At 43.6% G+C, this 26,509-nt stretch overlaps 1 protein-coding gene across 6 annotated transcripts in view; it reads left to right on the top strand.

The window, feature by feature from the left end:
• DCUN1D4 (defective in cullin neddylation 1 domain containing 4) overlaps window positions 1–26,509 on the top strand; it is an 86,210-nt gene that overhangs the window by 26,544 nt on the left and 33,157 nt on the right. For 4 of the 6 annotated variants that reach the window (XM_038399194.2, XM_038399195.2, XM_043513863.1 and 1 more), the window contains exons 3-4: window positions 8,968–9,007; window positions 18,545–18,659. In XM_038399194.2, coding sequence (XP_038255122.1) covers window positions 8,968–9,007; window positions 18,545–18,659 — 155 coding nt within the window. The remainder of the gene's footprint in view (window positions 1–8,967; window positions 9,008–18,544; window positions 18,660–26,509) is intronic. The other 2 variants (XM_038399198.2, XM_038399199.2) reach the window with 1 other exon arrangement.

Below are 26,509 nucleotides of genomic sequence, written 5' to 3'. Positions count from 1 at the left end.
CAGGCATAACTTGCCCTTGGTGAATCCATGCTGACTGTTTGTGATCACTTTCCTCTCCTTGAAGTGCTTCAAAATTGATTCCTTGAGGACCTGCTCTATGATTTTTCCAGGGACAGAGGTGAGGCTGACTGGCGTGTAGTTCCCTGGATCCTGCTCCTTCCCTTTTTTAAAGATGGGCACTACATTAGCCTTTTTACAGTCATCCGGGATCTCCCCAGATTGCATGAGTTTTCAAAGATAATGACCAATGGCTCTGCAATCACATCAGCCAACTCCTTTAGCACTCTCGGATGCAGCGCATAGGACTTGTGCTCGTTCAGCTTTTCTAAATAGTCCTGAACCACTTCTTTCTCCACAGAAGGCTGGTCACCTCCTCCCCATGCTGTGCTGCCCAGTGCAGTAATCTGGGAGCTGACCTTGTTTGTGAAGACAGAGGCAAAAAAAGCATTCAGTACATTAGCTTTTTCTACATCCTCTGTCACTAGGTTGCCTCCCTCATTCAGTAAGGGGCCCACACTTTCCCTGACCACCTTCTTGTAGCTAACATACCTGTAGAAACCCTTCTTGTTACTCTTAACATCCCTAGCTAGTTGCAACTCCAATTGTGATTTGGCCTTCCTGATTTCACTCCTGCATGCCTGAGCAATATATTTATACTCCTCCCTGGTCATTTGTCCAAGCTTCCACTTCTTGTAAACTTCTTTTTTTGTGTTTAAGATCAGCAAGGATTTCACTGTTAAGCCAAGCTGGTCGCCTGCCATATTTGCTATTCTTTCTACACATCAGGATGGTTTGTTCCTGCAACCTCAATAAGGATTCTTTAAAATACAGCCAGCTCTCCTGGACTCCTTTCCCCCTCATGTTATTCTCCCAGGGGATCCTACCCATCAGTTCCCTGAGGGAGTCAAAGTCTGCTTTATTGAAGTATAGTATCCGTATTCTGCTGCTCTCCTTTCTTCCTTTTGTCAGGATTCTGAACTCGACCATCTCATGATCATTGCCTCCCAGGTTCCCATCCACTTTTGCTTCCCCTACTAATTCTTCCCTGTTTGTGAGCATGAGGGAATATGTCAGGGCTGCCTCCTTGTGCAGTGGCTTTCAAACAAGCACTGCTTTTAACAGCAGAAGTGTTGGGCCAGGGAGTATTGTCAGACCTTTCCCATAGCCAAATTCCTTTCTTTGTCCCACATCCCCTGAGATTGCAACCCAGAGACTCTGCTGGGCTCACCTTAGCTCCTCTGGGGATGGGGGAAGGAGTATTGATCCCCCACTGGTGTGGCTTTTTGTTCCCCACACTCTGAGTCAAGGTGAGCAGAATTTCCTCTCTCACCTGGAGGAGACCATCAAGCAGTCAGATGCTGTGGGAAGATGTTCCCTTTCTTTCTTGGCTGCAGTTACCTTTGTCATTTCCCAAGTAGCTGTCTTAACCTTGCTTCAGCATTTCCCACCCTGGGGTCAATGTTATATATTTGGCAGCATGGCGCAGCTGCCTCAGTCTCCCTACTTTTGGCTAGAGACACTGCCATATTTTGCTCCATACTGCTCCGGGTCCTTTTGAAGGGTTGGCAAAGAGCTTAATTCCTTTGTTTGGGGCCCAGTGAATTTTTTTTCAAGTCAGTAGTCTTGTCCTTTCTTTGAAGCAGCAGGTAATCTCATCCCCTTCCTCCTAAGGTGTTTGTAGATGCTGGGGTTGCAACCTGATTCTTTTTGGACACTAACAGGGAATGTGACTCCCTCTTCCCCTTGTAAGCTATTCTATTTGCATTTTTGCTTACATACTCTCGTCTGTCTTAGGCTAACTGAGAGAGTCGTTTACTTTTTCTGTTTTCAATGTTATAACATCATTTTCTAAAAGCAAAGAATATGGAATATCTGAAAATACCACCTTACACTTTCTGGGTCTGTATAGAAATTTGTGCTGTAAGTAGAATGAAGGCATTCACACCAGGAACCTTAACTCACGTTTCACACTATGGTAGCATTTGATGGGGCTTCACTATATGGGACTAAAGTATAATCCTGGCTGTCCCCATATCTCTCCATACAGTGAATTTATCTCCATTAACCACCACCTTCTGCTCCTACTGTTGATGGGTTGGATTTGCAACTTTGAAGGTGCAGCAAGACATGTTTGCAATGGTTTAGCATGAACATTATATGCCATTGGCAAACTGGCTGTGTGACTTTCTCCCTCTGGAGGTTCAGCTACACAGCTACCTCTGTGAGGTTGAGGTGCAGCTGGCTTTCCCAGCACTGCAGTGGCACTCAGTGGGTGTTGTGAGCATTCTCGGGCAAAGTGATCCTGCTGGCCACCTATGGCACACCATTTCTCCTCCTGATCCAGGGCTTTTGAGAATCGGTTTCCCTCCCTGTCGCGGGGAGATGACTCACTGGTGCGGCATCTCCTGTCAGTTTTCCTGGGAATGAGCTCTTCCAGCCAGGAGTGCCCTCTGCAGGCCGACGTCTCGCCTGCCGCTGGCCCCTGTGTCCCTCCCGGACCCCTGTGCCCTCCTTGTCATGGTTCGGCCCCAGCGGTAACCCACAATCTGAGTCTCCCCACTCAGGGGATCCCTCAACCCCCACCTTGCCTCAGTGGCCACTGCCAGTCACCATCTAGTCCCTGCTCCCTGGGTCAGACTGCAGTCTATGAACCGCTCATCATCGGCAAGGGGGATTGGACCAGCTGCCTCTGCTTATCTCTGGGCTGCCCCTCTGCAGCCCCAGTAGTCTTTCATAGGTCTTTCACTAGGCCTGGAGCCTGGGGCTTTGCTAGGCTGGAGCTCCCCAGCTCCCTCTGCCCTTCCCCAGAACTGCTCCACTTCAGGTACCCTGCTAGTACCTTTTGTGTGTCCTTAATTAGGCCAGAAACCTGGGGGTTTGCTCGGCTGGAGCTTCCTCTTCCCTTCCCCAGCACTGCTCCACCCTAAGTATTTTTCTTAGCTAGCCAGGTCCTTCTCTCTCTAGGAAGCTAGAGAGAATGTCTGTCTGTGCTTCTGGCCCACAGCCCTCTTATAAGGGCCAGCTGGACCCTGATTAAGCTGGCCACAGTTGTGGCTGCTTTCCCAATCAGCCTGCTTTTCCCATTCACAGCCCTCTCGCGGGCTGCTTTAACCCCTTCAGGGCAGGAGCGGGGTAGTCACCCTGCTACACACCTCCTTGGGTGCAGCTCTTCGCTTGGGCCCGATTCCTGTCCTCTGATCCTGTTCCCTTCCTGTTAGTCAACCTGGATTTAATAGAAAACTTATCTGCATATCGGTCAGCCCATTTCCCAGGTCTGGTTACATTTCTGGAATTTTGTCTGTTAACCATGATTTCAGGTTGGGGTACCAGAATTTATAGCATTGTTGTTGTATACCTATTTATTATTCATAGGCTTCATTGATAGTTTTACATTGATGGTTTTACAAAAGGTAGATCGTGCCAAACCAACCTAATCTCCTTTTTTGAAAAAGTAACAGATTTTTTAGATAAAGGAAATGCAGTGGATCTAATTTACCTAGATTTCAGTAAGGCATTTGATACCGTGCCACATGGGGAATTATTAGTTAAATTGGAGAAGATGGGGATCAATATGAACATCAAAAGGTGGATAAGGAATTGGTTAAAGGGGAGACTGCAACGGGTCCTACTGAAAAGCGAACTGTCAGGTTGGAGGGAGGTTACCAGTGGAGTTCCTCAGGGATCGGTTTTGGGACCAATCTTATTTAATCTTTTTATTACTGACCTGGGCACAAAAAGTGGGAGTGTGCTAATAAAGTTTGCAGATGATACAAAGCTGGGAGGTATTGCCAATTCGGAGAAGGATCGGGATATTATACAGGAGGATCTGGATGACCTTGTAAACTGGAGTAATAGTAATAGGATGAAATTTAATAGTGAGAAGTGTAAGGTTATGCATTTAGGGATTAATAACAAGAATTTTAGCTATAAGTTGGGGACGCATCAATTAGAAGTAACGGAAGAGGAGAAGGACCTTGGAGTATTGGTTGATCATAGGATGACTATGAGCTGCCAATGTGATATGGCTGTGAAAAAAGCTAATGCGGTTTTGGGATGCATCAGGAGAGGCATTTCCAGTAGGGATAAGGAGGTTTTAGTACCGTTATACAAGGCACTGGTGAGACCTCACCTAGAATACTGTGTGCAGTTCTGGTCTCCCATGTTTAAAAAGGATGAATTCAAACTGGAGCAGGTACAGAGAAGGGCTACTAGGATGATCCGAGGAATGGAAAACTTGTCTTATGAAAGGAGACTTAAAGAGCTTGGCTTGTTTAGCCTAACTAAAAGAAGGTTGAGGGGAGATATGATTGCTCTCTATAAATATATCAGAGGGATAAATACAGGAGAGGGAGAGGAATTATTTCAGCTCAGCACCAATGTGGACACAAGAACAAATGGGTATAAACTGGCCACCAGGAAGTTTAGACTTGAAATCAGACGAAGGTTTTTAACCATCAGAGGAGTGAAGTTTTGGAATAGCCTTCCAAGGGAAGCAGTGGGGGCAAAAGATCTATCTGGCTTTAAGATTCTACTCGATAAGTTTATGGAGGAGATGGTATGATGGGATAATGGGATTTTGGTAAGTAATTGATCTTTAAATATTCAGGGTAAATAGGCCAAATCCCCTGAGATGGGATATTAGATGGATGGGATCTGAGTTACTATAGAAAATTCTTTCCTGGGTATCTGGCTGGTGAATCTTGCCCATATGCTCAGGGTTTAGCTGATTGCCATATTTGGGGTCGGGAAGGAATTTTCCTCCAGGGCAGATTGGAGAGGCCCTGGAGGTTTTTCGCCTTCCTCTGTAGCATGGGGCATGGTTGACTTGAGGGAGGCTTCTCTGCTCCTTGAAGTCTTTGAACCATGATTTAAGGACTTCAATAGCTCAGACCTGGGTGAGGTTTTTCATAGGAGTGGGTGGGTGAGATTCTGTGGCCTGCGCTGTGCAGGAGGTCGGACTAGATGATCAGAATGGTCCCTTCTGACCTTAGTATCTATGAATCTATGAATAGTGGTACCCCTCTCATATACTTCCCCATGTCCTTACATAACCATTAATTTGATTTGAAACATCAGCATAAGTCATGTCTTTATTTCTGAATTCCCTGTACTCTTGTAACAAAGCTTGTTTCCAGCTTTCATAATCTTTATAGTCCGCCCTTCCTATTAGGATAAAAATGTCCAAGACCTTTGTCCCAGACAGTAGTGGAGCCAGGTACCTTACCATGTGCTCCTTTCCCACCTTATACAATTTACATCCTATTTCAAAAATGTGTAGGAACACATCCATTTCATCCTCCTCCCTAAAACAAGGAAATAGATTGGAGTCTATACCACTCACCAGTACAAGTACCTGTCAGGGCTAACTCCACCTGTTGGACTCTGGTTCTGCTAGCATGGTCTTTCCATTTCACAGTGACGTTGGTGCTCCCTATTCTTCTCTCTCTCTCTCCTCCAGCTGTTGCTGGTGCTTCTCTTACTGATGCTGGTTCTCCCTCTGTTTTTTCTTGGACTGACACTGCCTTCCCTGGTCTGCGAGCTGCTGGGTTTCCAGACACATTCTGTCCCTCTTCTGCTCCAGCTGTTGAGCTGTCCATCACTCCTGTTGCAGTGGTGTAGATGGAGCACAGTTGCTGTCATTGCTAACTTCGTCCCTCTTTTGGGCATTGGCTCCAAGATTCACCCCGTCTGCTGGACCCTCTGTCAACAGGCTGGAGGTTCTTTGTGAATCTGGACCATCATTCCTCAACTGATCATTAGAATATAGCAGATTTATTGGCTGTGATTTTATCTGGTCCTCAGTATTGATCTGCCTTTTTTTGCCTAACTCAACCAGCTGATTTTTCTTCAGCTATTTATAATTCACTTTCCCTGTTTTTTTCTTTATTATTCCTTTCCTGAAAAGACTATTGAGACCTTTGTGCTTTTTTTCCCTGCAGTACTTGCTTTTACTGTTGTTGGCACTTACGCAATTTACATGGTTGCAGCATTCCACTACTAACCATATACATCATAGTTCAGGGTAACTGCATCTGTATTTCCCTTCAGTGGTCCAGTAAGGGCACCACTCTCAGGCTTCAGCTCCCCAGCTTTTGCCTCTTTTGAATGGTGACATGGAGCCCTCTCCCTTCTGACTGGGGTGTTTTTAGGCTGCACAGTTTCCTGCCTTTACTGTGTATTTCTCAGTGCAGACAGTTTGCTCAAGGATGCCTGCTTGCTTTCTCTTCAGAGATGGTTAACAGGTGTAATTGCTACAGTTACAGGGTACCACACAGCACTTACCATGCAAGCATACTTATTTTTTAGCTAAAAAATTACAGTATAGAGAAGACATTACAAATAGTAAAAAAAACCCTACATGCATCCTAATAATAAGCTTACCAGAATTAGCATGGATTCTGACAGGAAACGTCCTTCAATCCTTCACCCAGTGAGATTCCTTATAGTCAGAGGTGAAAGTAAGCTGGTACGCCCTGGTACGGTGTACCAGTAGGAGCCGGTGCGCCGTACTGGGATCAGCTTTCCCAGGCGGCAATTTAAAGCCCTGGGGTAGAGGCGGAGGGGCTGTGGTGGGGATTTAAAGGGCCCCGGAGCTACTGCCCCGGCCCTTTAAATCCCTGCCGCTGCTATCTCAGGGCTCGGGCAGCAGAGCTCCAGCCACCGTTACCCTCCTCCTCCCCCCCGGGGCCCTTTACATCCCCACCTGAGTCCTGCTGCCTGAGCCCTGGGGTAGCGGTGGCGGGGATTTGAAGGGCCCCGTAGCTCCAGCCGCCGCTACTGCCCCAGCCCTTTAAATCCCCCCCCGAGCCCTGCTGCCAAAGCCCTGGGGTAGCGGCGGTGGGGCTCCGGAGGGGATTTAAAGGGCCGGGGCGGAAGCTGCTGCCGGAGCCCCAAGCTCTTTAAATCCCCGCCTGAGCCCTGCTGCCGAAGCCCTAGGGTAGCGTTGGCGGGGCTCCGGAGGGGATTTAAAGGGCCAAGGCGGTAGCGGCTGCCGGAGCCCCAAGTCCTTTAAATCTCCGCCTGAGCCCTACTGCCTGAGCCCTGGGGTAGGGGTGGCAGGGGGGCTCTGGCGGGAATTTAAAGGGCCCCGGAGCTCCAGCCGCCGCTACCCCAGGGCTCCAGCAGCAGGGCTCAGGCGGGGATTTAAAGGGCTCGGGGCTCCGGCAGCTGCTACCACAGCGGAGCCCCAGGCCCTTTAAAGCTCTGCCAGAGCCCAGAGTTCTGGGGTAGCGGTGGCAGCCGGGAGCCCCCAGGGCTCCTCAGTGATTTAAAGGGCCCAGGGCTCTGCTGTGGTAGCGGCAACTGGAGCCCTGGGCACTTTAAATTGTCCCTGAACCCTGGGGTTCCCAGCCGCCTCTGCAGCTGGTAGCTCGGGGGTGATTTAAAGGGCGCCGGGCTCCCAGCCGCCACTACTGCAGCTGGATCCCTGGCCCTTTAAATCAAGATACAAAGGGCCTAGGGATTTAAGGCCACGCCCCTTCTGGTTGAGGCCACACCCCTTCTGGTTGAGGCCATGCCCCCTGCTCAGGAATCTGGCGTACCGGTAAGTCCTCTAACTTACTTTCACCCCTGCTTATAGTTACTAGTTTATTACAGCTTCAGCTCAGAACAAGCACCCAGTCTTATGTGACCTCAGTAGGCCAAGTTCTTCCAATCCTATCCTAAGGATTAGGGCCTTCCATGGAAAAAGAGGCCCTGTCCATTTGCTAGATCAGGAAGAAGGCCATGAGCCAGTTTAAAACCAGGCTATTTATTTAAAAAACTTTTTTTTTTTGGTCTGTTGGTTTCTGGGGAAACCAGTTTGAACTAGTATATGTGGACCTTTCTGTGGAGGTGGCTTCTCGGGAGATGTTACAACCTGAGTAAATTTGGCTAATTATCCCCTGCTTTCTCCTATTTAACTTTCCCATGGAAACACAGTTCCACAGTAACACATTCATAATTGCATTTTTAATGAAACAATGAACTCTAAAGATGTTAAAACTAAGTCAGTAAGGTTTAATTTCATTAAATTTATTTAGGGTACTTCAGGAAGTTTAGTCTGTTATATCTCTCTCCTACATAAATGAGTGTAAATAGCTAGCACCTTAGGAGAACCTATTGATTTTTTGTTTGGGCAAGTTTATTTCCTGGATGGCAGTTTTGCTATTTTATACTTCCACATTTTCCTGTTTAGGTAGCAACCATTTTGCAAGGAAGCCAGCATATTTTCTTTAAAAATTTGTACAGAGTTGTTTGATCATTCTGCATAATATCTTTTTTTAGAACTTATGAGGCTGATCTTTTACATTTTTAATCCAATGAATTCCAAAATATTTAAAGTAATTCATTAAGGTTTAACTTATTTAATAAAGTTTATTTAGGACATTGTAGGCAACTGTTAGTCTGAGACACCCCTCTTCCCCCCGCTAGCTGCACACTTCATGAGCTTAGTGGAAAATGTATTGTGTGTTCAGAGTATGATTTTTCAAAAGTTCATAACACAGTCAAATCGCAACTAGTTTTCCTGGGAACATATAACGGTACTTTTCCTCAAGACCATTTCCATGCCAAATTTCAAATTTTTGCTGCCAGCTGCTTCAACACTAACGCTGTTCAAAATAGCATCGCCAATTTTTTTTCCGCTACAGTGAGCACATTTGTGTTTCACTATCTTTTATTCTCAAAATAGCTGATCAGTTTTTGCTCAAGCTTTCAAATATTTTAAAAAGAGCACTCCTGGGTAGATTCCTCCCCTGGAAAATTTCAGCTCATAAGTGTAATGCTTCAGAAAATTAAGAACTGAAAACTGGGTTAGAATGGAAACCATTGTGCAGCCTCAGCTGTTGCAGTTGCTAGTGCTTCTGTGGTAATGAAAATTATTTGGAGTACTATATCAAGTGACAGTTGAAAACACTGTTATAGAGCTTTATATTATAAAGGATACCATATTCCTTAACTGCATTGATGAAAATGTCTTACTTACAGAATCTGACAGAAGACGTTGGTCAAGACGATCACCAGACAGGTACTTGATAATTACTTAATTGAAATATATTGTAGGAATTTAAGCATGCATTCTAAAAGAAAACTAACTAAAATGATTAGTTCTAATATGTTAAATGGCTAAAAGGGGAATATCTACTAGAAAATAATAAAAACAGTTTGTTTTCAAAAGCAGTGTTTGGAAAAACAGTTGTGCTTCTAATTTCTCCAACTGTGATTGGTTCCTGTATGTTCAATGACATCTGCCGTTTTACTGCTATTTCATAACAGGAATTCGCTAGACCAATGTTTCTTAAATGCGCCTACAGTGGCCACATGTGGCCCCCAGGGGTTTTTCTTGTGGCTACGGCCTCCTGGGTGGTGATTGTGGGGGTGGTGGGGCGAGCAGCAGTCCCTCCCTTGGGGCAGCTAGCAGGGTTTGAGCTTGTCCCCTCTGGAGACACAAACACTGAAGGGTCAAGCAGCCAGTGAGTTCCCCACCTTCCTGGGGGTGGTGGAGTCAGGCTTCAGTCCTGGGATGGCGGGAGGCAGGTTCCAGCTACAGGGCTTCAGGCTCCATCTCCAGGCTCTGGGATCTGTCTCTGGGCTCAAGGCTTCGGGCTCTGTCCACCAGCTGCACAGCGGTGGGCTCCAGCCCTGGCCATGTGGCAGTGGGCTCTGGCCCCGGGCTCACTGCCCCGCCATCACCCCAGCCCCCCGCTGCCTCCCCTAGGCCTCCATTCATTCCCCCCTAACATCCTTGGCCCTGCTGCCTCCCTACCCATCTCACCCTTCAGGGCTTAATTTGTATCCTGGTATGCCAGGACTGAGTAAGTCTGCTGTGAAAAGCGATATTTGTATGTTTGTTAATATCACTTTTCACAGCAGACTAAGGCCATGTCTACACTAGCACTTTTGTCAGTCGGTGTGAACAAAATAACCCTGGCCAACAAAAGTTTCACAGACAGAAGCACTGGTGTGGACAGCGGTATGTTGGCAGGAGATGCTCTCCCGCCAACATAGCTACCACCACTCATTGGGGGTGGTTTAATTATGCCAGCTGGGGAGCTTCTCACACCAGCATAGAGCAGCTATACAGGAGACCTTACAGCGGCACAGCTGCAGCTGTATAACTGTGCAACTGTAAGGCCTTTAGTGTAGACTTAGCCTTAATAGCTAGTTGGGAAGCTGTGAAAAGTGATATTAACAAACAAGTATCACTTTTCACAGCAGCAGACTTATTACCCGGAAAGTCTTTAAAAAAAAAAAAAAAGACAAGAACATGCAAAGCACCGTATTTGTATTTCTAGTCTGTTTAGGTCCAGTAAAGAATAGAAACAACTATACATTATTTTATTATTGCAAAAAACCCTACATAAACCAATTACAATGATTTGGACATGTATATGTGCATATTTATTTGTTTTTCCTAAAGTTAATTAAGTATTTTAGGAAAAATTGTCAGAGTGGCCACCAGCAAGAGTTGGTGGCTGCACTCTGAAGCTGCTAAAAATTTTGTTGTGAGCACCTCTGCGCTAGACTCTATATATACACGACTCTTGCTTCTGGGATATAGGTACTGAGCACAAGACTAGCGGAATCTCCCTTGCAGTTAAGGTGTTTGGACTCTTGTGAGCTGTAGTGGGAATAGAGCACAACTCAGGCCCCCACTGGCCATTATGTGGTACCCCTTACTGCACTTCAAACACTCCATAAGCTTTTTCTTGACTGGGATTGAGGAAGGAATCTTGCTTACAGAGACCTGAACCTCTCTCTGTGTTGTTCGAGTTCTTCTCCATATTCCAGTGATGTTTGATGGGTACCATTTTTTGGTTCTAACCCTGTCTTCTATCTGGGTCCAGTAGAGTTCTTTGAATTCATGAGCGGTTTGTTTTAAAGGCCTGGCATAGTTGTGACGTTGTTCTCTGTTAACTGGCACCAACGTTTTCTTAAGTGGCTTGATGTCTTACAGTTTTTGGTGCCTGCATTAGTGCTTGTTTCTATTGAGCTGGTGCTGTCTTTGATACACAGTCCCTTTCTCTTTAAAGAGAATCACTTAGTGGCTTCACACCTTGATCATGTAGTAGAATAGTGCCTTAATGTTTGTTATGTTATCTGCTTCAGAAGTGTTAGTTCTGTTTGCAGATGTCATCTTGAGCACTGAAGAAAAGTAGGGAGTGCCTGTAAATTCTCGAGACACCCCAGGAAGATTCTTGTAAGCCCAGTGTATGGTCAACATTGAGCAATTAAAAAGGCAAACTCTTGAAGCTCAGGGCTGAGTTGGCCAGGACTGCAGAGTGCTAAGATTCAGAGCAGACCTGTCTTCCACCCTCCCTGGTAAGCCTAATGGGATCGCTTCACCACTGAAGTGCCTTGCACCATCAGCAGAGAAGGGCTTCACCAGATGTTGGCTCCTGAATGCATTCAGGGCCTTGGCATTTGAAGTTGTTGATACCTAGCTGTGGTTCATCAGATGAAATGAAGCTTCTGTATGAGAGGCTGAGGCAGTTGATGTTGAGGGATCAGAAGCTTCCCAGTGTGTATATGACAAAACCCATAACTCCATCTCCACATTGAGGTCTCAGGATTTCCTCCTCTTGTATCCATAAGCTGGAAGTGGAAATGGGTAGGTTGATTTCAGGTATTGGAGCATGCTCTGTAATTTGGCCTGGTCACTCCTGGTCCTTTATATGGCTGCCGAGAAGTCCACAGTACCTATTTTGAGGTAATTCTCTTGCTCTGCATCATCAAGGGTAGGAACTCTGGATGCATTTGGAACTTTTCTTCCTCCCAGGCTAGCACTTGTATCTCGAGAGTCAATACAGTAAACTCAAGCCTTAATGCTGCTGCTGCTTTTGTGGTGGGGATTTGTGCACAGCCAGGGTTAGTCCTGCCAGTGTCACTTATGACACTCCAGGTTTCCTTGTCGCCTACATAGTTCCAGCCATTTGAGTTGGGGCAGGCTGAGAATTAAAGTGGTGAGAGCTATTATTTGAACCTATGTTAGCTAGAGGAGTCTTCTGCTTCAAAATACACATCCACTATGAGGAACATGACAATAGAGAAATCCTACCTTTATCGTTTCTCACAGAAACTGTCCAAGACAGCTGATTTTGAGTTAAAATCTGGCTAGAAGTCTACAAGGGTTACTTCTGTGTGGTAGATGGGCCAGTAACTTCTATCCAATAGATTTGCTATATTTTGCATCCTGTTCTGGGTGTGCTGGTGGAAAAAGGTTTAGTAGATCCCTTGCATATCTTTCCTAGTCTTTAAGGCAATTGAAAGAGTGTTTGTTCTCTGGAGAAAAAGTGTACATGTAAGAAGCTATTTTGGCCTTTCAGGAGCTAGTTAAAGTTATACCAGTGTATGTGGCCCCATGTTGTCAGATTCTTAGGGGTTTTGGCACTTCTGAAACATCCTGTTTAAAGAGGCTTCTAAAAATCTAATGAAAGCTCTTTTTGAACTACTCTGTTCCTCTGAGCGTAAGTTTAGATGGAAAGTCACTTTCCGGGTGGCAGTGACTGCAGCTGAGAGAGTTTCAGGGCGTTATGACTTGATTTACCTTATCCCAAATTGCATAAGGCTATAATTGGTGCTGTGAACTCCTCTGACATTCCACTCTTAGGTAATGTTTGAGGTGACCTTAATGAGTTTCACCCATCAAAATTCTCCCATGCTGGCATGCCCATTCTGGAGAGAAGATCCTTCTTTACAATATGCTTAATTAACCCAAGAATCTTTTGACTCTTTGGAGCAAACAAAGCCCTTAAGTCCATTCAACTTTTGGTTTCTTTTGAGACCAGTCTACTGGGCATTACTATTACTAAGTGGACCCTGTCCTTAGGGTGGAGTGATTTAAAATCCCTTGATTTTTTTTTTTCCAACCATTGGTCGAGGCTTTGTAAAGCTATTTGGAAATCTTACCCTGTAGTAGTTTTAGATTAACATTTGTAATGAACCAAATTATAAATACTTTTCTTAATGCCACTGCAGATGGGAAATTTATTTGAAATTTACAAATCTGATATAGACAAAAAACAAAATACTGAAAAATTAATATTTCCAGGATCAGGGCCTTAAGCAGGTTCGTAACTCTACTCACATGAATAGTCCCTTGACTTCAGAGAAACTACATTGTGCTTAAAGTTAAGCATATGCACAACTGTGTGCAGCCGCAGGGGTTAAAATTGGATTTTTATTAAGAACTTTTCTCTTAGTAGCATAACACCATTGTTGCTGCAAAACTAAATTACTTCAGTGTTAACAATGAAAAGTTATTTAGAGATTCAGTATATTAACAAAGTTATTGTGAATTATTTTATATACACAGGTCACATTTTTCAAAAGTAGGAGCCTAAAGTTATACTCCTAAGGATGGAATTTGCAAAAGCACCAGAATGATTTGGGGCCCTAAGTTCCATTGTATTCAAACTGCAAACCCTAACTAGGAGAGTATGACCTGACTGAAGCATTTTAGCTTTCATGATATATACAATTGGAAGTTAGTTGGAATTGATTGCAAAGATAGCATGGGCTTTTTACTTATCAGTTTCATATGAATTTGTGGTGGTTTTTATAGTAAGGATATTAATGATATCCCGGACTTGTCTCTTTCAGCATAGATGAATATTAACTGTGAAAGTACTTTAGTTGAATAAGTCTGTAAAATCTGAAATTATACTAGCAATTAAGTTGAAGTACATAATCACTTTAGCAATTTAGGACTCCAAGATGCAAAGAAAGTAAACTAGCAGTGTGTTGTTTTAATTTAAGCTATGTTTTAAAATCAAGATTTTTAGCCACTCTCTCTAAATGAATGTGAGCGTCCGTTTTGTATTATGATTTGGCTCTCCTAAAACTAGATGACAAATGCACAAAGTTTCCTTGATCAAAGGCAAAGCTACATCACTCCCCGTATTAGCAATGGGTCTGTTGCAGGCACCTGTAAAACAACAATATTATTTTGTCTCCACACACTCTTATTGCTTGAATTTGACCTCCTGAAACGAATCTGCAGGGGTCTGAAACTTTTCTGGAGCATGGAATCCAATGTAGGGAAGTTCAAACTCTCTCCTTCCAAACTAAACTGTCTTTTGAATATTCCTGATTTTTCTTTGGCCTTTTGCATGTTTTTTCCCTGCACTTGTGGTCTCATTCTGCACTTGTAAACTGTATCTCATGTTTGGGTAGGTGTCTTAGTGTTCTCATGTAATTTTTAAAAACATAACACACCTTGCTTGTTATCAGCATTGGCATTAGTTTTGTTATTATTGCTCACTGGAGCTTTGCATTTATTTTATTTTATTTTTGAACATCCCTCCAGTTGCTTGATCTCCATGAGGGATTTGCACAGATGTTATCTCTGGAAAAAGTAAAAATTATATATCTGTAATTCTGCTTTTCTAAAGACATCCTTTGCAGATTCTCCTTTGCGTGCCCACTTTCCCTTGGTTCAAAGGTTTACCACTCTCATTTTTTTCATCTCATATCTTGTTTTTCATTGTTCACTGGGGTGTGTTTTAGATGCGAGGTTGATCATCTTTAGTTGGCTTTTTTTTTCCCCTCGGAACTTTTACCTCCTGCACAGGTGAAGGAACTGAAGGAAATATTTGGCAAGCAACATTAATAGTTGGCTGTTCTTTGGTGGTGATGGTACATGACAGACATTTGGGGTATCTTCCTTGCAAATGTTACCTTTAAGTGTCAAAAGCCATTAAGAACTGCCAGTCTTGAGCAGTTTTTAACTCTCAGAGGAAAGAGTTTCTGGGACAGACTTCTAATGGTGGGGAGGAAAGAGTCAAACAACCTAACTAGTGTTAAAATGGAGCTGGATATGTTTATGAACAGAATCATATGATGGGGTTGCCTGTGATGGCAAGGAATCAGACTTGATGACCTAGGAGCTCTTTTCCTACGTTCAAAATGATATTTGCAGAGAAGCAGTTATATGTAAGAAAATTTTCTGTAAATAAAGCAACTTCTGTTGAAGACAGTGGGAGTTATGTGTACACATTTGTAGGTGATCAGACCTGTAACTGATTATTAGTCAGGAAAAGTTGGAGATAGAAATTACCTTAAAATAAAATAATCTCCTAGAAAAATCTGTGCAGAAAATATTCATTTTAAACCAATATTGAGCTAACAAACCTGTTAGAACTTGCCTTTAAAGAACTGACAAGCTTTACATTCAGATGGGCACACAACATAGCTGTATCTTGTTTCCTGGTGAATTTTCATTACAAAGAAGTATTTAATAACAGCTGTGTAAATGTATCATTTTTAAAATAAATGATACTTCTTTACAGTGATTTGTTAGTTTGTAGGTCATCATTCAGCAATTAAAAGTGCAACAAAAGATTTAATTAGAATGGAAACAGATCATAAATAAATAACATACGCAGTATGTGAAGACTTATACTTCTTGGAACAGTATTTGAAAATATATTCCTCTTTCAGGTGTCTGTCTATCTTGCTTGCTTTCTTTTTAAAAAAAATAGTTACTTTATATCTTCTGTGCCCTCTACTGTTCTTCCCTTTCACTCAGTGGCTATAAATCTGAATATAGACAAATGCAAACTAGGAATAAGGTGCAAACTAGGAATAAGGTGCAATAAGTTAGGGTAATAAGCTATTGGAACAGTTTATCCGGAATATGATAGTTATGGGCTTGATGCAGGAATTCTTGAGTTAAATTCTTTGGTCTCTTTCATTCAGGAGGTCTGACAAGATGACCATAATGGTCCATTGTGGCCTAGAAACCTATGAATTATAAGAATACATAGTGTTCTCCTCTCCTTCCGTTGCAGGGCCAGCATTATCTCGCTTCTCCTGCCCCAAGCATCCACATTCTGAAAAGTAACTTATTGAATTTTGGCAAAGAGTCATGTGGCACCTTGTAGACTAACAGACGTATTGGAGCATAAGCTTTCATGGGTGAATACTCACTTTGTCAGGTGCATGTAGTGGAAATTTCCAGAGGCCAGTATAAATATGCAAGCAAGAATCCCGCTAGGGATAACGAGGTTAGTTCAATCAGGGAGGATGAGGCCCTCTTCTAGCAGTTGAGGTGTGAACACCAAGGGAGGAGAAATTGCTTTTGTAGTTGGCTAGCCAGTCAGTCTTTGTTTAATCCTAATTATTGAATTTTGCAATCTCTGCAGTTGCTTTGGCAATTTACTAGGAACCCGCAGCCCCTCCCTGTGTTTCATATAAATGTATATATTTTATATCAAACCCAAATGCCTTTAGTCATATTTCTATGTTTATTTTTATATATAGTAATTGTTGCCTGAGTGACCTAGAAATAAAAAATCCACAATTGATCACCTTTGTCTTTAAGCTACAGTTAGAGGGGAAGGAGCGGCCATGGGCTGTATTTAGTACTAGCATGTATTTTGGGCAGTCACATCAAAATTTAGGGGTATCCTAGAACCCATATTCCGTTTACTAAGTTGTTTTGTACTGCTCTAGTGTGTGAGTGGTGGAGTCCGTAAATCTGTGCCTCTTGTCTTCTCTAAACAACTGGTCAGTCCTGCTGTCACCTTAAGACTTTCAGTTTGTGCAAGTGTTTATCTGTCTATTGACTTGCTGACAAAATCTCTAGAAACTTGATTTAAAAGGCCTTAAAAAAAATTATAGCCTCTATAATTTGTAGGCATTTCAAGATTGCGTACATGAAATTCAGCAGATATATTCATATGGACCTATCACTAATAAGATGACATAGTTTCTTTAATCCATTTTGTATTATGCATACTGAAGTATATTTTGGAGCATTTGACTCAGTTTAAAGGTATGTTGCTCTTCTCAAATAGCTGTCACTAGGGCTCTAATCTTTTGCCTCACAACACCAGCAATGTACTGTTTGGAGTTCTTATGGCTTAACTAGCTCCTTAATGTATATTTTAAGTCTGAGACAGTAATTTTACAGTATTTTAGAGCTCCTTTTAAAAACAATAGAGTAAAATAATTTATTATTTTGGAAGCCTTCCTGAGAACATGTTTAATATTTGCAGCGTACCTTCTTTTGTCCCTTTCTTTCAATATTACCTTCTATTTTTCTTGTCTTTTCTGTGGTTTTCTTTCTTGTTTTTTCCTAACCCATAACCTGTATATATTTCCATAGATGAGATTTTTTGTTTTTACCTCTTCCCACTTTGCACTCCTCTCCAGCATAGGCTTGACCAATCAGTACTTTCCTGAATAAAAAAGATACATGAATGCTGGGGGTTTGAAGAAGACTTGAACATCACAGGTAGGTAGTGTTAGGGAGAATTCCTGAAATGGAGAGAACTACCTTGTTCCTCTCTAAAACAATGTGGATGGGAGGGCAAGACCAAAATGGATAATAGGTACGAGAGTACGATCAGCTAAACCAAAATTAGTTTGAACACCATACTCTGTACTTAATAGCACAAAAAATTGTACATCTGAAGCTATCATGTGTAAGAATGTATGTGCAAAATCTAATACAAACAATAGATCCTCTGAAGTTATCTCAGTTGTGCATCTGAACTTCCTTACTTATATTGCTTTCAGAACACTTGGGAGAGATTTTCAATGGCACAGAAGGCAGTTAAGCACCAAACTCCATTGCCTTTTAATGAGAGTTGGGCAACTATCTTCAATCTATGCCATTGTAATGTCTAAAAATGTAAAGTTTTATGGTTGGATTTTCTGAAGCCTCAAGCGGTGAAACATATTTAGAGGATTATATGGGGTTTTAATATATTAAGAATTATCTTGGATGCTATAGGAGCTACACAGAAGGTGAATTAAAGACTAACTATGAAGACTACCCTGTTCTGCAGTTCTTTGCAATTACCTTAACTTGGCTTCTCTGCCTTTTCTTACCCTTAGCCTTCTCTCCATTTCCTTTTTAAGTTATCTGCATACTATTCAGAGCTGTGCTGACTCTTCCAGCTGGTCTTTATCCTGTGTTTTATACACAACTTCTTTAGGGTTCTGTGCTGTGGTCGTTATTTCTAATTAAGGACGGTTGGATAAAACTCCGTCTCTGGGATCAGTCGTCTTTGTTCCTAAGAGAGTCAAAGCAAAGTGACAAAGATGCTCCCTCCCAGTAGCTGTTGAGTATGCCTCTCCCTGTAGAGCACTTCCTGTTCTTCTTGGGCCAAGAAATTGGGTTAAGAAATCAAACAAGGGTGTCTATTAAAAGTATTGTGCTCTAATCACTGGGCCAGCCCTTTATTTTGACAAGTGATGGGTAAACCTCAAAAGTTCTGGTTTGGATAAGTAAATAAACATTAGGATGCTTCTGAGGCTCTAAAGCAGATTGTGGCCCTTATTTATACTAGACAGATTGAAAATAGTAGAAGAGACTGGTCTTTGCTCCTGTAGTATTTTTTCAGTGCTTTCAGTCTTCACAGAAACCAGGAAGTAGAGTGGCACATAAAAATGGGTGGTGTTTTATTTTGAAAGGAGATGGGGGAATTTTGTTTAACTTCAAAATTTCAGTTCTTTTATTTGAGTCAATTCACCGGTCTCTAATTTTTGAGGAAAATGCACATGATTTCACTGTCCTAAAACTATTTTTATTCCTTGTTTTTAATACCATCCATAGGAAGTCTCCGGTCTTGCAGTTCATCAGACTGCTTTAGCAAAGTGATGCCTCCAAGGAAAAAGAGGAGACCTGCAGCTGGAGATGATTTATCTGCTAAGAAAAGTAGACATGATGGGTATGTCATCTTAATGTGAGCTAAGAATGATGAAATAACATTATTGATGAATAGTTAGGGCAATCATCCACTTACGAAATGGTAAAAATGGCACTAACTGGAATTCTGTGCCTGTGCCTCAATGAGGAAGGATGGCTTTGTGATTATGACACTAGATTGGGACTCATGATCTGAGTTCAATTCCTGGTTTTGCTATAGACTTCTTGCATGACCTTGGGAAAGGTAGGTTAATTTCTGTGCTCCAGTTTCCCAAATGTAAAAATGGGCAGAATACTTCCATTGTCTTGCCTGTTTAAACTAAGAACTTTTGAGGGTGTATGTGCATAGTAGCTAGACAATGGGGCTTGTGCTATGATGCGCTACTGTATAATAAGTGTCTCAAAAAGCAAATGTACCCATAATAAGTGTCCTCAAATGTAAAAAGATTTTTTTCTAATTGCCAGCCTGGAATCTCAGCATAATATCTTATTCAGACTGAGTTCTTTCCATTGTTCACTGTCACTAATAATAAAGGGTCTCCAAGCCAAATTAGGCCCCTAATTATGTCTGGGCAACTCCATTGTGTTTAATGGGGTTGCACAAGTATAACTGACTTGGAATTTATTAAAATAAATCTGTTGATGCTGATGAAAGGAATAGAATCCAGCCCCCCTTTGCTTTATTGGCTATGCAGTACTAACAAGAACAGAAAGCAATATACACATCTTTTTTAAACAGTTTTTTACTAATGTTCAGAAATAATGAAATTAAAAAGTAAAACAGGATGCACAAGAAATATTACAACATATCTATAAGAATGTGGCAGATGTACACATATAAATAGAATAATGAAGTGAGACCAGAAACAATACTTCTTTTTCACAAAACCTAATAGAAATTTTTATATTGAACATTTCCTCTGCCAAAACACTGAGACAGTATATAAGATCCGGAAAGCAGTGCTGTCTGTAAACAAGGGAAACTGCCTTTAGTGCAAATAGTAAACAAATAGTAAAAAGCTAATTACATTTCTAACATTTTTCTGTTTTAATAATCTAAGGTTGTGTGTGTGTTATACAGGTAAAAAAGTTAAAAATATTCTGCAGGTATAATTTTAAGGGTCCTCGTGTCTCTCCACATTTAGATGTGTAATAAATAGTTCTTTTAATCTTAAACTCTGCAGATGTATTTCAGTCTGCTTTTAGCTTTGGGGTAGAATCAGACCTGTCGTTCACTGGCAACAGGGGAATGCCCCACTCTTGAAGTTCTTTCCAGTTTTATCTGCCCCCGCAGCCGCCAGTGGCTCAGCCAGACCTCCCTGCTTCAGAGCTTTTCTGAAGAAAGTTTCACCTTTTATTTCATAAGCAATGCTAACGGTGGTAACAGTATTATAAAGATGGTCCCTCAGCCTAAAAATCCTATAGCATAAAGGCTTCTCCCTGAAAATGATAGTAGGAGCTAAATCTGTTTCATGTACATATAATGGAACCTTGCTCACTGATATTAGATGCTCAAAGAAATCAGTTTCTCATTCTTTTAGCGCTACAGTGGGCAACTTCTTGTAGGACTCGAGGCTATTCATAATCATTGGAAAAGTAGATTTACAACCCTGGCTTCTGACAAGTTCTATAGAAAGGAATACAGATCACATGGTAAGCTGAAGTACCTAAAAGTGCAACAAGGAAGAATGTCACTTTGCATCTGGTAGCTGGAACAAATCCAGAGTGCAGAGGGAGGTCAGTAGCAGTGTTCCCTCTAATTTTTCCCACCCATGTGTGGAATGAATTTTGTTGTGCACATAACAAAATTCATGTGGCGGGGGTGGGGCTGAGGGGTTTGGAGTACGACAGGGCTCAGGGCTGGGGCAGAGGGTTGGGATTAGGGCTTTGGGTTGGGGCTGGGTGTGAGGGGCGCAGGAGTGGGCCAGAGGGTTGGAGTTTGGGGCAGGGTGAGGGCTCTTACGGGGGTGCGGGCTCTGGGCTGGGCCAGGGATGAAGAATTTGAGGAGCAGGCTTCCCTGGGGCTATGGCGGGGAGAGAGGACTCCCCCCCCAGCTCTCTCTGCAGCAGCACCTGGGCTGGGGGGGCGGGGCTTCTCTTCCTGTGGCAGCAGCTCCAGGGTTGAGGCCAGGGGAGGGGTGCCTCTCCCACAGCCGCAGCAAGTCTGTGCCGGGGCTGGGGGAGGGACGCCTTTCCCCTGGCTGCGGCAAGTCAGTGCTGGGGCTGTGTTGGGGCTGGGGGTGGGGGACATGCCTCTCCCACGGCCACGGCAGGTCCATACTGGGGGTTAGCTGGGGGAGAGGAGTCTCTCCCTGCCACAGCCTTGAGTGCCTGCGCGGTGCTTAATAGGTTGCTGCGCGGCTGCTCAGCTTAGAGAGAACTTAGGTCAGTAGCTTCCCTTAGTAGTCTCAGCAATCTGCATAACTCCAGCGAGCCCCGTCTTGAGTTAGAATGGTTGCAGGCACTTTCAGTGTAGGAGCAAATGGCTACTGTGACAAAGGTCCTGCGCTTATTGGCAGATTTGCTTGCCTCAGAGATTCATGGTAGCCCTCAGTTTGGCCACTCTTGCTAGTGGCTCAAACCTGCTGTCGACTCAGCTAACCTCATCACTGGCCAGCATGGGGGAAAATGGAGAACAATCCCCACAGTCTTTGTGTCACACCTAGTGGGTCGGGGACATGCCAGATCCTTTTCCAATTTAGCCCTTTCCTTCTGGTGTTTCTCACAGACCAGGTCAACTCCTCCTGTGTCCGATCAGGAGTTGGAGGGAAGCTGGGCCCACGCTCTACACCGGGTTACAGCCCAGGGCCCTGTGGATAGTGGCTGTCTACAATGTTCCCTATATCAGCTACGTGACAGCTACAACTGCTTGGGCTACTTCCCCAAGGCCTTTCCCCAGCACCTTCTTTATCCTCACTGCAGGATCTTCCTCCTGAAGCCTGATCACGCTTGAACTCTTCACTCCTCTAGCAGCATGCCTTCTCACTCCCTGTTCCTGGCGTCCCCCCTACTAACTGCTGGGAGGTCCTTTTTAAACCAGGTTTCCTGATTAGCCTGCCTGCCATAATTGATTCTAGAAAGTTCTTAATTGGCTCCAGGTGTCTTGATTAGCTTGCCTGTCTTAATTGATTCTAGCGGATTCCTGATTGCTCTAGGGCAGCCCCTGCTGTCGTCACTCAGGGAATAGAAAACTATTCATGCAGTAACCAGTATATATTTGCCTTCTACCAGATTCCTGTACCCCATTGGTCTGGATCTGTCACACTACCTACAGCTTTAGTCAAAATGAGGCCATTGAACATTATCCAGAGTGGAACTATATGGAATTGTGTAACAACCACAGGCATAGTTTTGTCCCATTCTCATTCTCAAGCATCCTAAGGAAGTGCTAGGACATGAATGAAACCATACTTCATTTCCCTAATATCAGAGCAAAATAATCCATTCCTCATCCTTTCAGAGAATCAAGGACAAATAGAGCAGTGATCCATCTGAACAAGTTTTTAAAGGAGGCTTATCTTCACATTCTTCTTTGAGTAGTGTCCCTATGGGCGCTCCACTGTAAGTGCATACAGGTCCCTGCACCTCAGATTGGAGATTTTAGGTAGCAGTGTCCATCTGGCTTACACATGTGTGCCTTGCCTCGATACTATCTAGCGCTGCATGGGTGAACTGCCCTCAGTTCCTTCTCAGCCGCCCTTGGCCTGAGACGGAGCACTAGCAGAGTCCAAGAGATGATTCAGTTCTAAACCTTATTTTAGTTTATAGGGTAGCTGGTAGAGTTTCTGTTATTTAGATTAATACTATTCCCTTTCCCTTTTCTTTTACTATTAAAAAAAAAAAGCAAGCCATCTTCTGGCTGATTATCGGACCATAGAAGATTACAAATACCACTAACTTCCTTATCACCGATGGACCACTCGAGACAGAGCTATTACCACCACAGTTCTTCAGGAATTCCGTTTCTCCAAGGACCTCTTGGCCTCCAAAACACTGGAATCCCAACTATTGGGTACCAATATAGTGGTATCAACCACATCTCTGTCTCTGGAATTCCCTGTGGTACCGAGATACTCACCACCGGCCTCTTTATCATCTCCATCTCTATTGAGCGAAGAAGACGAGGGCAATGATGATAAGTATCTTCATGATAAGCTTTGCACCGAGTCATGATAAATATTTGGAGTAGAAACCCTTCCCTCTGTTGATTGGGAACTGATTCTATAGCACCAAGGTTTAGGAGATGATTTATTTCCTGACGCAGCAAACTCTTATGAGAAGGATCCCTGAAGAGGAACAGAGAGGGAGGATGGGTAGGCAGGAGGGAGGTAAAGTGGACTGAATAACCATTGGAGATGATCTCCAGTACACATTTGTCTGATGTTATCTTTTCCCAGTTTTGTTGAAAAAGAACAAGACTGTGTTTGAAGGGATGTAGATTGGGTTTTGCAGTAATTGATGATGGGAGTGGTAGCCTGGGGCCTTAATCAATGTCTCCACTTCTGTCTTAGTGCAAAGCTTCCCAGAGCATTGTCAAGAGATATCGCCTAGAAACACAATACTTACAGGACAGAGAAGGCCCAAGCACTTGGTATGGAAACTCTTGGGTACCACAACCCATGCCCTTTGCACTACCCCAGTGGCCATATTGGGACCCATAAAATCATAGGACTGGAAGGGACCTTGAGAAGTCATCTAGTCCAGTCCCCTGCACACATGGCAGGACTAAGTATTATCTAGACCATTTCTGGCAGGTGTTTGTCTAACCTGCTCTTAAAAATCTCCAGTGATGGAGATCCCACAACCTCCCTAGGCAATTTTTTCCCATGGGTAGCCTATAGACACCAGTTCTCTAGGACCTCGAGTGTCTCCTGTAGAGATAAAGAAATGTGATCTCCATCAGCTTCCCTTTTTAGACCCACAGATCCTCAAGAGGAGACCTTTGAGGAGCCGGAGGCGAGGCTGGATAAAGAAATTACTCCAGCAACAAACATATCATCCTCTGCAGATGAAGCCATTATGCCCCCTCCACCAACTATGGCAGACAACTTCAAAAAATTTCAGGACCTCACCAGGAGAGTGGCGGACTCACTTCAAATACCCTTTGAAGAAATGACAAGAGTCGCAACACAAGCTGCTGGACATCCTGCATACGTCCTATTCAGCTCATATTACTCTCCCAGTTCTTAGACCTAGCCAAAATCGTTTGGCAAATGATGGCCGTGATAATGCCAACCTGCAAATGAGCAGACAAAAATATGCAAATTATCAGGCCCTGCTGGCAAAATATAATCACATCAATTATGGGAAATTTAATGCCTTTATTGAACATCTCCCAAATGATCAAAGAGAGCAGTACCAAGTCATCATTGCCTAAGGCCAGTTTCTGGCAAGGCAGTACTAGAAACCACATTAGACATCGTGGATGCAGCTGCCCATGCCATATCAATGGCGGTAGTAATGAGGAGAGCTTTGGGGCTTCACTTTCCGGTCTCCCAAGAGAAGTCCGAACAATTGTGGAGGCACCTTCCGTTTGAAGGATCTGAACTCTTTGCAGAGAAGACAGATTCTTCACTCCACACACCAAAGGACTCAAGAACCACGTTACGCTCCTTGGAGAGCTACATGTCTGCACAGAAAAGGAAATACAGCCAATTGCAGACAAAAGAAAGGTCCTGACCATCCCAGTGCCATCCATCCCAGAGGCACTACGAACCTCAGTGGAAAAGACAGTAGATGGAAAAACGAAAGCCGACAGCCCCCCAAACTTCAACTGTACAGTCCTCAATGTTGAAACATCAATTTTGAGACATTGGTTAAGGTCCCAGGCTATCACTCCCATCATCAGTTACTGCAAAACTCAATCTACATCCCTTCAAACACCGTCTTGTTCTTTTTCGACAAAACTGGGAAAAGATAACATCAGACAAATGTGTACTGGAGATCTCCAATGGTTATTCAGTCCACTTTACCTCCCTCCTGCCTACCCATCCTCCCTCTCTGTTCCTCTTCAGGGATCCTTCTCATGAGAGTTTGCTGCATCAGGAAATAAATCCTCTCCTAAACCTTGGTGCTATAGAATCAGTTCCCAATCAACAGAGGGAAGGGTTTCTACTCCAAATACTTCCTGATACCGAAAAAGAATGGAGGATGGAGACCCATTCTGGATCTGAGGTTTCTAAACAAATACATAAAGGCACAAAGATTCAAGATGGTTACATTAGCAACAATAATTCCATCTCTGGACGAGGGAGACTGGTTCTTGACTCTTGACCTACAAGATGCTAACTTTCATATCATGATTCCACCATCCCACAGGAAGTTTCTGAGATTCACTTTGGGTCAAGACCATTTTCAATACAAGGTGCTTCCAGTTGGCCTATTGTCCACACCCAGAGTGTTCTCAAAGGTCCTATATATGGTAGCATCCCATTTATGCAAATCAGGGATCATGATACATCCATATCTAGACAACTGTCTATTCAAGGCACAGTCCTTTGATGCCCTGTTAGCTGCGCAAAAGACTATAGATCAGTGGTCCCCAAACTTTTGAGGGTCATGCCCTCTGTTGCCGCTGTCTGTGCCTCCTCCGGGGCCAGGAGCAGGGCTGCAATTTGGGGTGGGGATGCAGACAGAGGTAAGGGGGCCAAGGTTGGGGTGCAGCTGGGGTTGAGTTTGGGGCCAGGGCTGGGGTCAGAGCAGAGTTTGGAGCGGGGCTGGATAGCATTCCCTCCCTGCCCCCAGTAGGGGCTGGCCTGGGCCCAGCTGTGCCCTCCGAATGTTCTTCTGTGCCCCCCTACAGGACTGCACAGTTTGGGGACCTCTGCTATAAATGTATTCACGCAGTTGAGACTACAACTGAATGCTTAAAAATCGATTGACTCTAGTGTAACAGCTAGAATTCATAGGAGCCTATCTCAGTGTGGTAAAGACCAATGTTTTCCTCCTACTACACAGATTCAACATCCTAACCATCTTAATCAACCATTCAAATCAGCCCCCAGACCTTGGCCAGAAATTGCCTTCAAATACTCGGTCACAGGGCGGCAGACACCTTTGTGATAAGTCACGTAAGGTTCCACATGCGTTGCCTTCTGGCATGACTCAAAATGGTATACACACCAAACAGAGACAGATTGAACAAACTACTGTCGATGCTCTTGATAGACAAAGACTCTCAAAAGGTGGAAAGATCTGCAGAACGTCTGCACAGGGGTCCCCTTCATGCAGCCACCTCCAGTGTTGAAACAGACAGACACATCTTTACTGGACTGGGGAATTTACTAAGACGATCTTATGGTTCAAGGCAAATGGTTCCCCTTAGAATCAACACTACCTATCAACCTATTAGAGCTCAGAGCAGTCAGAAATGCTTGCTTACCATTTGATGAAGGCAAACATGAAAGTCACGGCAGACTACATAGCATGTATATTCTACTTATATTCTCCTGCCAGGGAGGAGCAAGATCACCATCCATTTGCACAGAAGTAGTGACACAATGGAACTGGTGCATTCGGCAGAGCGTCATATCATCGGCCTACCTGCTGGGTGTGGAGAATATCACTGTGGACACCCTCAGCAGAACATTCTCACAGAAACATGAATGGGAAATGGACCCTGTTGTTCTCTGCAATTAATTTTGGCATTGTGGAGTCCCAAAAATTTACTTACTTGCCATGTCCCAAAACAAAAAATGCTTTCAGTACTGCTCCAAACCTCATCTGGGACACCATTCACTAAGAGATGCCTTTTTCTTTCACTGGGACACAGGTCTCCTTTATGGCTTTTCTCCCAGTTCCTCTTGTATCGAAGGTCCTGCTCAAGATAAGAAAGAGTAAAAGTTATTCTCATAGTTCCCATGTGGCCAAGAC

This window comes from Dermochelys coriacea, chromosome 4 (genome assembly GCF_009764565.3).
Source record: "Dermochelys coriacea isolate rDerCor1 chromosome 4, rDerCor1.pri.v4, whole genome shotgun sequence".
NCBI classification, from domain to species: domain Eukaryota; kingdom Metazoa; phylum Chordata; order Testudines; family Dermochelyidae; genus Dermochelys; species Dermochelys coriacea.
Note: the sequence above shows the minus strand (reverse complement) of the source record. Positions and strands in the feature narration are given on the sequence as shown.